At 40.3% G+C, this 14211-nt stretch overlaps 1 protein-coding gene across 2 annotated transcripts in view; it reads left to right on the top strand.

Annotated features, from left to right (window-relative positions):
* The window catches only part of KIT (KIT proto-oncogene, receptor tyrosine kinase), a 51829-nt gene that overhangs the window by 23247 nt on the left and 14371 nt on the right, over positions 1-14211 (top strand). For both annotated transcript variants that reach the window (XM_048942746.1, XM_048942745.1), the window contains 6 exons: positions 1509-1645; positions 3777-3936; positions 6790-6979; positions 7374-7489; positions 11915-12029; positions 13116-13309. In XM_048942746.1, coding sequence (XP_048798703.1) covers positions 1509-1645; positions 3777-3936; positions 6790-6979; positions 7374-7489; positions 11915-12029; positions 13116-13309 — 912 coding nt within the window. The remainder of the gene's footprint in view (positions 1-1508; positions 1646-3776; positions 3937-6789; positions 6980-7373; positions 7490-11914; positions 12030-13115; positions 13310-14211) is intronic.

Raw genomic sequence — 14211 nt, 5'->3', positions numbered from 1 at the left:
GTTTAGTGAATGGAAGCATCTGCTGGAGGCCACCAGCAGCAAAACAGTGCCATGGTGTTGTCATCCTCACTGTTGTCATTATTGTGCTGTAATGCCAAATCCACAACAGTGAGAAGTCCCACTTTATTCTTAACTAAAGTTTTCACTTTTAGTAGTCAGTACTTTTGTAGTCATAACCATGACACTTAAATCCCCCAGCCTGAGCTTCTGGTGTTGAATGACAGGAGAGGGGCCCATGAAGCAGGGAACTGTGCTGCGTACTCAGACATACACTGCCCTGTTACTCGACACAGGGAGTGCTTACGTCTAGCCCTTTTCTAAACAATGAGGGGCTTTATGGCTTTTTTTTTTTTTTTGGTCCTTAGATGTTGCTGGCGGGTGAGAACACAGCATGCATTCTACACTGGCTTCCTCATGTCCCTTGTATACTGCTGGGGGGTGATTTTTTATTTGGGCATTTATATCTCAAGAGAGCAAACATGGTTCTTTGTTCCCTCCCATAACTGCTTGCAGCAATACGAGGAAAACATTATTGTTAAAACATGAATAGATGCAAAACATGGCATTTTTCTAAGTTTTATATAATTTATTTAATACAACTACAAAGTCTGTGTCGGAGGCAGGAAGAGAGTCTGGAATGCCTTATCTGATACATTGCAGTCACAATTTAAGAGTGAGTCTTCCTGCATAAAAGCCACAGTGAGAAGTTCACTTCTACCAGCACAAGCCTGGAATCTCACAAGTGAGAAAAACTTAAAGTATTAAGAAAAGTAAATTGTGTAAGATCCAAAGAGGTAATGAGCTTTGCTGGGTAAGAGACACGTAGTCCTCAAGTGCACTTGAGTTATGACTGGGGTATAGCTAGCCCACAGGGCTGTAGATCTGGGACATTTTCCTGAAAAGACCCAGGTTGTGTAAGCACCTACCTTTCAGGTGACTGAGGTGTCAGTGACCATGGCTCTAGACACCCCTGCTTCTGTGAATGGTCATTGTGAGCACAGGTCTTGGTGCTGTCAGAGGCAGGTGTGCTGAAGGCCTCGAGCTGCATGTGCCCTGCCTGGGGACGGACGCTTCCAAGCAGGTCTACCAGGTGCTTGCTACGGACCTGGCAGACAGTGCTTTGTGTCAGCTGCTCTATTTTATATTTCAAAGCTGCAGTTAGTATAAAGCTGTGCTTTTTCAGTGACTGATCTTCACTGCGTTTTTAGAGTACAACATTTTAATTGCTGTCAAGGAATGAGTGTCTCACTGATGGTTCAACATTTTCAAGTTTATCATGCAAGCTACTAAGCTCTAACAAGTATTACCTAATTTTAAATTTAATTTGAAGGGAGATTGAAGCAGAAATGTGCTTGTTGTGAAGAAACAAGTGTGTAATATGTTAAAGAAATTTGAATGTCTCTTGGAGGCCTGAAATTTTATTGGAAAGTTAATGACTGTTGATTTTTATCCCCCCTTGGAAACTCTGAAGCTAATGAAAAGTAATGCACTTCTAAATTGTTTTCCAGTTCACAAAGCTCTTCCAGTCATTACCTTATCCAAAAGCTATGAGCTTCTCAAAGAAGGGGAAGAATTTGAAGTTACATGCATAATCATGGATGTGGATAGCAGCGTACAAGCTAGTTGGATTTCTTACAAAAGTGGGGTGAGTGCCTTTAGCCACATCTTGTATGCTTCAGTGCAGTACACAAACTGTGAATGTTCACGTGCTTGCCTTGCATCACTGGCGTGTGGTGGATTTGGATTTGCTGCCTTCCCAAAGGGACACATTCTACAGACAGGTGAGTGTTCAGTGACCCTTCCATGCCCATATGGGCCTTCAGGATCACTGAGCATGGTTACAGGGTTACCATCAGCACTGGCTTCTCTTCACAAACAGAAGCTAAAGTTTGGCTCTTCAATGTGAAGTTTAGGTGACCTCTGTTGGGCTGCCTAAATACGGAAGCACGGAGTGCCTACACATCACATTGCAATCAATGGGAGCTGCAAATATTAACACATGGACTGCAAATTACATATTCTAGTCGTTATCATTAACAGTAAAATACCTGCTAATTAGCATGGGATTGTATGTGACAGGAATAGTAGTAAGCAGTCACAGGAATGATTAATTCATTTAAATTATATGGTGTGCCTCACTAATTAGGAAAGTCCTGAAAAATGAACTAGTGAACTGCCTGTAGTGATCACTGAAGTTGCTGCTGACATGATGGAATTAAATTATTGACAACTTAAATATGCCAGAGAGTTGGCTGCTGGCAGCACAGCTCTGCTGAAGACTGTCAACAGTGAGGTCCCCTACCCTGGTCACCTTGATGCTTGAAACACAGGCTGGGTTTCAAAAAACTATCTGTAAGAGAGGGCCCAGGAATCCGCAGGCACTGGTTTGTGCTTAAGGGCACCTGCTACTCTTCTGGCTATACCCCAAAATTTAAATGAATTAAAAGCCCTTGTGAAGACCTGTTGGTAACTCCTGCCATATATGTTCCCATGCTAATTGGCTGGACCTTTACTGTTAATACCAGTGACTAGAATACATCATTTTCATTCTACATGTGCATGGAAAAAAAAAAAAAGGGGGCTTCTATGATTGTGTGGTGTTTGGATAAATAGCACAATCTCAGGCAAACAGCAGAATATGAGTCTCATTCCCTGGGGCCACATATCAGGCACAGCTTCTCTCACTAAGTGCTTGTGGCTCTAGAAATCCCATCACCCAGCTCCGAGGGCTAGGGGAGCACTAAGTGAACCAAAGGTAGCGTGGGACCTGCAGATGGGGCTTCTGGTTCTGTGCCAAGGTCAACCACAAGTCTTTCATTTGAGGACTGCGCTTCTTTTCTTGCTCCTCCCTCCACCTTTTTGTGTTAGAATGTGTTGAAACTGGAGTCTTACCTTAAGTTTTCATGCTTTTTCATTTTATGAGTAAAAGCCATGAAGAAAATATTTTTGGCTAAAAAAAGTTTGACCTTTCTGTTCCTTCTGGTAAATAACAAGGTTTTTCTTTTATTGTTTAAATACTGACTCATCACATTAAATTTGTACAGAAACAGAATACATAAAATTCACGTATGAAGAATCTTTCCTGAATAGGTTAAAGGAAAGAAATTGAAAGGAGTTATCACCACTTTTGAAAACTGGGGACTTGCTGTAAGCGAACACTTCCACACAGAACAGATTTCTATTGGTGGTTCGTATAGCTCAGAAAGAATCAAAACTGCATAGAGAAAATAAAGCCCAAACCATACTATGCGATTGTGTGATTTGTTTGTACAAATAAAACCTTCAGTCAGTTCCTCACCTTCATCGTCATTAAAAGTCCAGCTAGGGCAAGCTGGATTTGGCTTGGGCATGACACCCTTTTCTTCACAGGACTGAAATATTTAGAGAAAACAGGCTTTCAGCTCTGTGTTTTGGGCTGGCCTCTCTCAGGTGGGTTCTCCAGTTCTTTGTGGGACTGGAAGCACTCTGTCTTGAAATATCAAATGGAAAAGCAGTAAAGTGCAACATAAGTGTGCCCTAGAGTGGGGTTTGTGGATGGGAAGAACGAGGGGAAGGGGTAGAACTTGGGAAAGGACATTGTCTCTCAAAGACAGCTGATCACACGCTTGTTTTGCATGGAGAGATTCTAGTGACAGGTTTGTCGTGATGGCTTATTATTCTGGTTTAAAGTTATGAATATTAATATAGTGAAGTCATAATTAGTTCTATTTTTAATTTATTGAGGAAAGATGCTGCATACACAGTGTTTTAGATGTTAATTGTTTTTTTACCGACAGATTGTTACAAGCAGAAGCAGAAATGTGGGTGATTACGGATACGAAAGGAAATTAACATTGAACATCCGTTCAGTGGGAGTTAATGATTCTGGAGAATTCACTTGCCAAGCAGAGAACCCTTTTGGAAAAACCAATGCCACGGTAACCTTGAAAGCACTAGGTAAATAGTTCCTGTAGAAATCTTAACATTTCTAATTGTGGAAGGTGGAAAATGAAGATGCTGAGTATCTTTTCCTTCCTTTTCTCTTCTTTTCCCCAATCCTGAATGTTTAAGTTACTTCATTAAAAGGTTAATGCAGACTTGGTGCCATATGGGGGTTGTTCAGGAAGGGCTATGGAGTGTGCAGCTACTTTAATTTCTGCAGCCCTGTGCATGTTATTGGATTGTGATTTTAGAACAACCACCCAACAGTGTACCCATCTCTCTGTTTTTTTCTTTCCTGGTTTAATTTAAAATTTAATCCAGTCTTAATGAAGCAAGTAATTTACCTTTGCCTACTACTTTTCCTACGCTTTAGTAATTTGGCAGCACAAATACAAAGCATATCTTCAGTACCTGCCTTCCAAGCATGGGAAATTTCACTGACACTGGCATGTCAATGTTTCTTTAATTCAGGAGGAGCTATATACGTATTTTATTTAAAATTATGCTGTGGGGAACATTTAAGTGTGTATAGGCAGCATGAAATGTCTCTGGAGTTCACCACCATGGTAAATCCAGCATCCATCACTTCCCTCAGTTTGGGGATCATATCCCTTAATAGTGAGCAAACTCCTCCCATTGTTTAATAGTGTGAGTTAGACCTCTGCTGCTGTGTATTAGCTCATATGATATACAGTGCCATTCAAATTTTAAAGCTGCCAAAAAATACTAACTTGATCGACTAGTTAAGGATATATGCTTGACAATTCTGACCTAGTCTGTGTAGTGGGTTAAAATAGTTTCAGTTCCTTAAGGTCAAGACAACCAAGGGCAACTGAGACTGTAGCTGTGTGCCAGGCCTTGTATTCTCTTCCTTAGAAAATCTATTTTTCTGGAGACAAATACCCCCATAACATTGCTTGATTTGCTTTCCCAAGTAGCCTAAAGAAAATAGAAGCACTTGATTTCTGTGGATAGATCTCCAGCCTAGCTGCAGAAGTCTGACTGCAGTTAACCTTGTTATACCATTTGAGGGGGTAGGGCTCATGACACATTTTCCTCTTTTTTTTTTTTTTAAATATAAGAGACTAGATTCATATGTAAAAGAGTGAAACTGTATTAAGTATGAAAGAAAATCTTTTCCCTGAGGAGAATAATGTGAAAGCTTTTGTTACAAGAGGAGGGAAGTTCTTACCTAGAATTCTTAGGACTACTATGCATGCAAATATGGTTTTAAAAAGGATTGACTTTTGGAAGTCTGATGACTAAAATAAAGCATAGCATTGTAGAAAGTTGAAAATAAACCAACAAGTTTGTATTTAGTAAAATATAAAGTTCGTGCTTAGTAAAAAATAACTGAGAAAAGCTGGAATATTTCATTTTTGAGATACTTTTCTCCCCAAAACCTCTCAAATCTATCCTAAAATAAAATAAACTCTGTCTCCTGGTTTCCTTTCACCATTCATTGTCAATTTAGCTGTATCTTTCTAAACCATACCAGCTCTCGGCATCATGAGAAGTGATCTGTAGAACAAACTGGAGGGACTGTGAGATTGTGTCAGAATCTAAATCACTGTGGCTTTAGTATTAGCCAAAAGGTTTCAAATAAATAAAGTTATGTTGGTACATTTCCTGGTTACTTTTTTAAATGATTGGTTCATCTAACCATAAACAGTTTCTCGAACAGTGTTTTGGACATTGGCAGAACGATGATAAATTTTTTTTGCAGGCTCTTGGATATAATTTTGAATATGTGATTGTACAGAAAATAGAAAAAAGGTCTCAAAGGGAATAAAAATCTTAAATTTCCAGATTTAAAACCACCTCTCTCTCCCCCTCTCTCTCTCCCTTTTTTTTTTTTTTTTTTTTTTTAAATAATAGAGACTTTTATATCACACCTGCTTGCTGTGAGTATACATCTTCCTTTCTTAGAAACATCTGTCAAGTGCTCTGTCAGCTCCATATGGTTTCACCAAGGCCTGTTGCCTTCGGTTTTCATGAGCTCAGGTACCCAGCTGGCCACAGCAGTTTGATCACCAGAAAGTGGGAAGAGGCAGAGATTTGAGATTGACTTGAGGCTAAATTCAAGCTTTCCCAGCTTTTTCAAGCTTTTTTCCTTGTTATTGCAGTCTGTCTGTCAGACTGATAATTCCCATATGAATTTGTGTAATAGCACTGAAAAAAATTGTCTTTCAAAGTGAGTAATCCTGAAGCTGATGAGTTCGTTAATGAAATTATAACCACTGCAGTAAGGATGCTGCTCCATGTGATATTTTGGAATGGAACTACACAGTGATAAATGGCATCCGCCAAAGAAAAGATTAAGACCCAGCAGTAGATGAACAGAAGTGCCTTAGCTTAAGACAATTGCTATCCAGGCCTTTAGCCTTAGTGCATTTTTCTCTAATTACAGTCTTTAATAGCTTCATTTGTAATGTCATTCTTAATTACACTTGAGAAAGAATCACTGAGTATTCTACTATGTTGTCATAAGTGATCAATTTATTTTGCTCTTTTTTAGTGTTTTTTATGTGCCATACTGCTAGTGACTGATTTTTTGAAAAATGTAAACACTGGAGTAGGATCAAGCACATGTTTGCATTCTTGCAGAAGCATTTAAAGGCTATTTATCACTAAGAGATAGAATCCTTTATGTTAAAGCATGTACAGTTGCTTTTTTCTGTGCCTCATTGTTACATATACAGCTAGTGGTCTTGGTTTCAGCAGGTGAGGGCTCAAGTTCTGCTTAGTAGATCAGGTTTCCTGTTTCACAGTTGAATGTGTGATCACTGATCTTGAAGTGTGGTTAGAGTGCCAGCAATCTCCTAAATGGCCCTGAAATTGTTTTTCTTTTCCTATTATGGCTATCAGCTAAAGGATTTGTCCGTTTGTTTGCAACAATGAATACCACAATTGACATAAATGCAGGACAAAATGGAAATTTAACAGTTGAGTATGAGGCGTATCCAAAACCGAAGGAAGAAGTCTGGATGTACATGAACGAAACATTACAGAATTCATCAGACCATTATGTCAAGTTCAAGACTGTGGGCAATAACAGGTAATAAGAACGGCTTTAAGTGCTATTGATTTCACTTTGAAACAGCAAACTAGAGTCTGCTCCAAAAAAGATGAAAGTGGAGATGGCAAGAAAATTGTTTCTGAAAGGTCTTGCCAAAATGAGGCTTACTGCAGTACCTGGTGTGAAGTCTGCCAGCCGAGGTGTGGAGTAGTGCTGAGCTGAGTGCACCGAGGGACCAGCGTGCCTCCCAGCTCACCTACATGATGCCACTGCTGCCTGTAAGCTAAACTAAGAATTCAGCTTGAACGCGGAGGCCCTGCACCATCACACAGTGTATGCAGAAGATGGTGCACTACTAATTTCTGTCTTGGCTTTTTGTGCAGCAGTTGATGGCAAGTTCTGAGCGTCGCTAATGCTTTTTTTTTCTCTACAGTTATACTAGCGAACTTCACCTTACCCGATTAAAAGGAACAGAGGGAGGCATTTACACATTTTTTGTGTCCAACTCAGATGCCAGCTCCTCCGTAACATTTAATGTCTATGTGAAAAGTAAGTGAACAGTCTGAAATATTTCATTATCACAGTAATTGTATTTTATACAACATAATGTATGCACAAGATGTCACAGTGTGGTTCAGCATATGAGAGGCTTTCTGAAGTGAAGCACATGCTGCAAAACTATTTAAATGTCAAGATATAAAAGTGCAGAGTACTTACAGAAATCCACCTACTATCCAGTGTGACCTTACGTTCTGGCAAACATCCTCCAGAGGTTACTGGAGAGCAGACAGATAATTTATACAGGAACAAGAAAAAGTAGCACCTGGAAAGGTGGTCTCGAAAATGAGCCATGTACTGTAAACCTTTGATAATTTAAGGTGGAGCAGGAGGTAGAAGGATTGCATACATATCATTTGCATTTTTGTCTGCCAAGTTAAGCTACTAATTTTCTTCAAATTGTTTGAGTTGGATGTACAATTTGAAAATTGTAAGCAGAACTATTCATTTGTGCCTTTTGGCATCTAAATACTTCTGCATCATAATACATATCTGCATTGTTTTAGAGAAATCTGCATAGCTTTACAGTGCACATGCTGTTGTCTTTATGTACTTGTGAAAAAAAGGGATCAACCTCAGTTGCAAATAGTATTCTTCACAACAAAGGCTGAACTTGAAATTGAGTTAAGTGAAACCTTCAGGAAACTGTCCTTTATGGCAGAGCCATCCTGTTAGAGAATTTCTTACTCTCAGATATTGGCAGCTGCTAAAGGCAAAGGTTAAGTACGGTAGGCAAACTGGAGAAACTAATGCAAGGTAGATAGTGATGCCTTCAAGCCTGGGACAACAAAAAGTATAGGAAGTGCAGTATATGCTGCAAATATGTTGTTGCAATGCTTTAGCAGTAATAGGTCTTTCTCTGGGCGTGGGCTCATGCGCCAGGACCATTGAGACTTCCACATATTCACAAAATCCTATATATTAATTTCTGAATTCTTCCCATTTGACAATGAATGTCAGCATCTAAAGCATCAGTGATGTATTTGCAGTGCTGTAGTTTGGTCTAGAAATGTAATTTGTACTCCATTTGGAACATGGCATTTCTTCAGTTCTCCATAAATGCAGTCATCTGTGTTGTGCATTTCACTTCCCTAGCTATGATTTTTGAGTTGAGGGCACTGGCAACCTCAACTATCCTTTGCCGTGTTGAATAAGTGTGGATCACAATCAGAAGGGGGAATTTGACTGTTGCAGAGATTAATGGAGCTAAGTGCTGAGCTAGACATTTACTTTCTGGGTAGAAATGGAAGAAATCACAGGTTGTGGAGCAATCAGCTCCCGTGAGGCTGGGTAATATTTCCCGACTTGCAGCATCATATATGTGCTGGGAGCAGGGCACTGTGGGATCTTCTGGCTGCTCAGGAGCAATCTGGGCAAAATAACTTTAAAGAATGGCAGCAGTTTTGTCATCATCAGATGTCAGTTCTCAGTGTAGTTGATAAAGGCTGAAACCCCTGCAGGTCGTGATCAGGGAGCCACACTAGGAATGGCATGGTGAAGCATTATGACCGTGGCAGGAGAGAGTATGCATGACTTAGTTTTGAAAGGCTAGCCTGTGCAACCAGCAGCATTCAAGTATCATTCATTCTTGCTTCAACATGGAAGTTATCAACTTGAAAGTCTTGGAAACAGTAAGATCAGTCTTGGGATAAAATGAAGAGATTGAAGCCACCTCAGCAGAGCCTTGGTTACCATGTAGTGTGGCCCTGGGAGGGCTACTAATGTTGCTGAAATGGATGGATTTGATGCGCTTGTCTCAGAAGGAGTTTCTTTTGGTGTTTTGCAAGTTTGTACTGCAAATATTTTTTCCTTTTGAAAAGGGAAGTTGAAGCAGATCGATCCCTTGAAGAGTATGTTTTTAGGAAAAATAAACTCCTCTTTTCAGTAGCATGTAAGATGCTCATAATTTAGGTATGAAACACAAACTGCACAACAACAAAACATTATTTCAAATAGCAGAGTAACTGCAAAAGGTTAGTCAAGTGTGGGTGGGACAGATGCTGATCTAATCATGTGTCCTGATTTGGCCTTGTCACTGGGAACTTTGCATAAATAGCTGGGATCTAGCTTCTGCTGTTTACAAGTCTGGCTCAGGCGTGTAATCAGCAGAAAGCAATCAAACAGGTAAAACAGGATTCATAATCAGGGGGATATCTTCATGTAAACACAAATCGATGCTGAAGCATTTGCTGAAGGATGTGAAAAACCCTGTGCAGAAAGACTTTAAACACATTTAGCAATTGCATATGCTAATTTGAAACAATACTAAATTGCTAAAATAAAATGTAGTCAGTCATAGAGAGTATTACACGAACTAGGGAAGGAAGGAAGGAGCTCTGAAATTAGGAGCCAAAGGGAAAATTACAACTTGACAAGCAGTATGCTGAACTGAGCTACAATTAAGAAATTGTACAAATCTCCAGAGTGGCAAGTTACCATGCATCTAGCAATTAGTGGAGGAATCTTCAAGCTGGTATCTGCGCTTAATGCAAAATAATATCTGGCTATAATTATAGTCAACAAAATACTGTCTGTGCAGTTGGGGATCATGCTGCAGAGAAGAAAATGGTCACGGTGTTAGAGGGCACATGAGGCTTGGCATTTTTCCTGTTGTTGCTACATGCACTGAACAAATGAGGAGTCACTGTGGTGCTGTGGAAGGATTCGGTCCAGTCCAGAAAATGTGGCTGCGGAAGAAAACCTCTCTCTGTACTGATAGAAAATACCTATTAAATGTTAGTTTTTAAACATCTGCTTTCCTGTGCTAATTATGAAGAAATTGGGAATCAAAAGCAACTGAACCCACAATGTTGTTATTTAGAGCACTGAACTGAAAGGGAATTTACTTATTTCAAATCTTTGCTGCGTTCAGAATCAACACTGATAAGAGCTGAAAATCAGAAGTGGTGAAATGAGAAGTTTGGGGCATTTTTAAGAGAGGACTGCAGGTGCTGGGACATAGCACAAAGTTTTGTGGTGTTGTGACACACTACCTGACACAGGTGATATACCTAAGCACACAGTTAGAATTTCACAATTCAGTTCTGTTGATAGGAGATAGGAAAGCTGAATTTCATATACTCCATGAATGCTAAGACTGTGTGAGATACTGCCTGCTATCAAAAAAGTTCTGCTCCAAATGAGTAATGTTGAAAACCCGTCTCAACATTTTGCAACAGTGTTTGGTTCTGGGTGGTTTGCATAAGACACAGCATGAGGATTTAGAAATGAAAGAACATTTGGTTCTTGTAACATGACTCATGAGGAGATGCTACATTATTGAGAATATATGTGCTTTATTGCCTCCAATTTAATCAGCAAGTAGAATATTCATTAAAAACGGTGTGCAGTCTTGTCACATGGATTTTATCAGAAATAAATTGCTTTTTTCCACAGTTGTCAGTACAGTCTCACAAGTTCCTACAGTATTAGAAAATCACCTTAGGTTTCTGTAAAGTTATATTAACGGTTAATAGACTTTTAATTTGTGCCAAGTGAACATCTTTGGCATACAGTCTGGCTTTGCCATTGTTGTCTTTTCTTTTTTTTTTTCTAATTTGCAAGGAAGCTAATATAGCTGTGGCTTCTAATTCTAGTTCTCCAAGAAATAAATCTTTCTAATATTTGCCAGAGTCATGTAGGCGTTGTCCGTGCCTGAAGGCCTGTGACATTGGGCTAACGACTGCAAAGTCCACCTAATTGCTTTGTTTTCCCATCATACTTAACACAGCAGCTCTGAGCTGCATGCAGCACCAGCCCCAGTACAGAGACAGGGACTGCAGCGTCATAGCATAGGGCACCAGCTGTCTGCCTTGCTCTGTAAACTACCAGAGCAATCAGAAATTACAGCTTGGGCAGCTAATACAGCCAGCCAAATATTAGCTTCCTTTTCATGCAGCATTTCAGATGGTGAGCCTGTTAGCCCAGTGTTTTACTGGGATGCATGCCCTCTGTGGGATAGGGATAGACACTGGTTGCATTGCGCTCCAGTTTCTTTTCTGACTGTGGTGGTAATGTTTAATGGAGGGCAGATGCAAGAGAGGTGGAGTTTGACAGATGTAACACACACAGCTGTGGATAAACTGTCCTTGTTAAAAGCTGGTAAAGTTCCTCTGCAGGAACTGGAACTGCCTTCTTGTTTAAAACACATACTTTGTTCTGTACAGCTTGTGACTTTGCTTGCGTAGGGTCTTTCATCTGATCAACATGGAGGAGGTAAAGTGCTCTGAAATCCAATGGAAGCATTCAGTGTAAGAACAGAGATTTTCACAGCTGGTCAATGCTGCAGGACCGTGGGCAGTTCAGTTCCCCTGAGTCTATGGGTAGAAGCACACACAAGTTACCGGGGTGATGAGCATGTGGCAACGCAAATTCTGTGTTCGTTTAACATGAGACTCTCATTTGTGTGTGTTACAGCAAAACCAGAGATCCTTACCTTGGATATACTCAGCAATGGCATTCTTCAGTGTGTGGCAGCTGGGTTCCCAGCCCCTACCATTTACTGGTATTTTTGCCCAGGAACTGAACAGAGGTGAGTTAAGTAACCAGAGTCTCCAAAACCTATTCTAGATACAACACACACTAATAAACAATTAAAAATTAAGACTGAAAAATGACTTGGTAGCAGTTACATTGCATCACTGTTTTCATCAGTTTAGGTATTGCATTATTTGCAGTGGTTTGAAGGGAAGGGAGCAGCATTTTCTGCTGTGGAAAAGTTAAAGCCAAACTTTCTCCCTGCTGCAGGCTAGCTAATGTTTATATCAGTTTGGTCCCAGATGACACACATTCTCTATCCAATTTCACAGAATGACAGTCACAGAATCACTTGTGAATACAGCTGTTATCTTTTGTCTTATTGTGTAATGATATAATTTTTCAAGACATAAAGTAATTAGATTTCTATTCACATGAAGCGTCTGACAAGTAAACAAGTCTGACGTTGTTATGTGTAAAACCTGATGCCTAGTTACCACATTTCCAAAAGGCCTGCAGAGTTCCACTGTGAAGTGAGCATCTGTGAAGCACATTTTCAGATTTTTGTTGGCTTGCACTGTGGTTGCGAATCTTACACTAGCAAGTCATGGATCTCCCACCTGCATCATTTCACTGGAACAGGTTGCCCAATGATGTTGTAGTAGCCCCTTGCTGAAAGCATTCAAGGCCAGGCTGCATGCAGCTTTGAGCAACCTGATCTAGTGGGGGGTGTCCCTGCCTACAGCAGGGGGTTTGGAATGAGGTGATCTTAGAAGTCACTTCCAACCCAAAGCATTCTATGATTCCATGATTCCATGCAGGTTTAATGGTTACAAAACTTAGTATGTTTATACTTAGTATGTTTATAAACTAAGTATGTACCCCTAGCCAGCAGTAAGTGCAGACCTCAGGCTGTCCGTACGGCTTGTTCTGACAATTTCACCCACTACATGGAAGATAAGAAAGCATTGTGAGTGGGATAAGCTTTTAAGATAAGATCTTCAGTTGAGTCTCATTGTGAAGCCGTGTTGTTTGAGTTGCTGGTGGTCTGCCTTTGACTGCCTGCCTTCCTAGCAGCACCTGTCATTCATTCCTGAGAAGGCAGTCTTCAGCAGGTAACTGACAGCATTGTTCTTCCCAGGTGTTTTGACTCACCAACGATATCCCCCATGGATGTGAAAGTCAGTTACACAAATTCTTCGGTGCCATCCTTTGAGCGGATCCTGGTTGAGAGCACTGTTAATGCCAGCATGTTCAGGAGCACTGGTACCATCTGCTGTGAGGCATCCAGCAATGGTGACAAGAGCTCTGCTTTCTTCAACTTTGCTATTAAAGGTAATGTCTGGAGTGAACACTGGTGCTGTCCACTTCTTGCTGTCATGCAAGAATTCGTCTTTTAAGTATGTTGCCTTTGCCACAATAAATTTTATGTTTGCGTGGCTGAATGTATGATAATATGTTATGATATGATTTCTGCCTGTAAAAGCATCACCTTCTCCTTTCAGTTAATATTTGTGGTAATATCTTGAGAACTGCAGAGCAATAGTTAGCTGGTTTTCTTTTGCCTGTGCAGTGTGATCTAGACCAGGGACACACCACCTGCAGCATGGCACTAGTCTGCCTTCTTTCTGTCATTTTTTCTTCTCTTGTCTTTGTTTTGACTGTCTAGGTCCTAAACTCTAGGCCATGATCTCTTTCAAGATAAGACTGCATTTTTGTCTGGCTTTTATCATGTCTCAGGAAAATGTGGTCTCAGCATTGACTGGAGTGTAAGGGCTCTGCTTTTGTAAAAGAAGTAACATACTGCAAAAGTGCTTATGAGTTTTGTGAGCACTACTGGTGGGTTTGTAGGGAAAAAAAAAAGCACTAGAGCACAGATGACTCAAAATGTGCTTGTAAATCTCCGCTTGCTTGGGAAAAATTGCATGTTCTGCTGATGCTTTTTTTCTCTTCTACTCAGATAGAACATACAAATAAGCTACAGTCAGGGTAGAGCCATATTCCTTTTCAATCCTATACAACCTCTGCTTTCAAACACTGAGTTGCAGAGATTGTTCTCGGGGGAGGAAAAGAGAAATTAGGATTTAGGAAAAGTCTCCTAACTAAGCTTCCTTCTTTGACTGTAAGCACATACTAGCCGATCTCAGTGTCATGCCTGGAGCTAAGGGTCTAGGGAAGCAAGTGATGTGGATTCTGTGCCAAGGCCTTCCTAATATATCCTAAAGATGGACTCTGAT

The sequence above is a fragment of the Lagopus muta genome, chromosome 4 (assembly GCF_023343835.1).
Source record: "Lagopus muta isolate bLagMut1 chromosome 4, bLagMut1 primary, whole genome shotgun sequence".
NCBI classification, from domain to species: domain Eukaryota; kingdom Metazoa; phylum Chordata; class Aves; order Galliformes; family Phasianidae; genus Lagopus; species Lagopus muta.
This window is presented reverse-complemented; position numbering and strand designations above follow the sequence as displayed.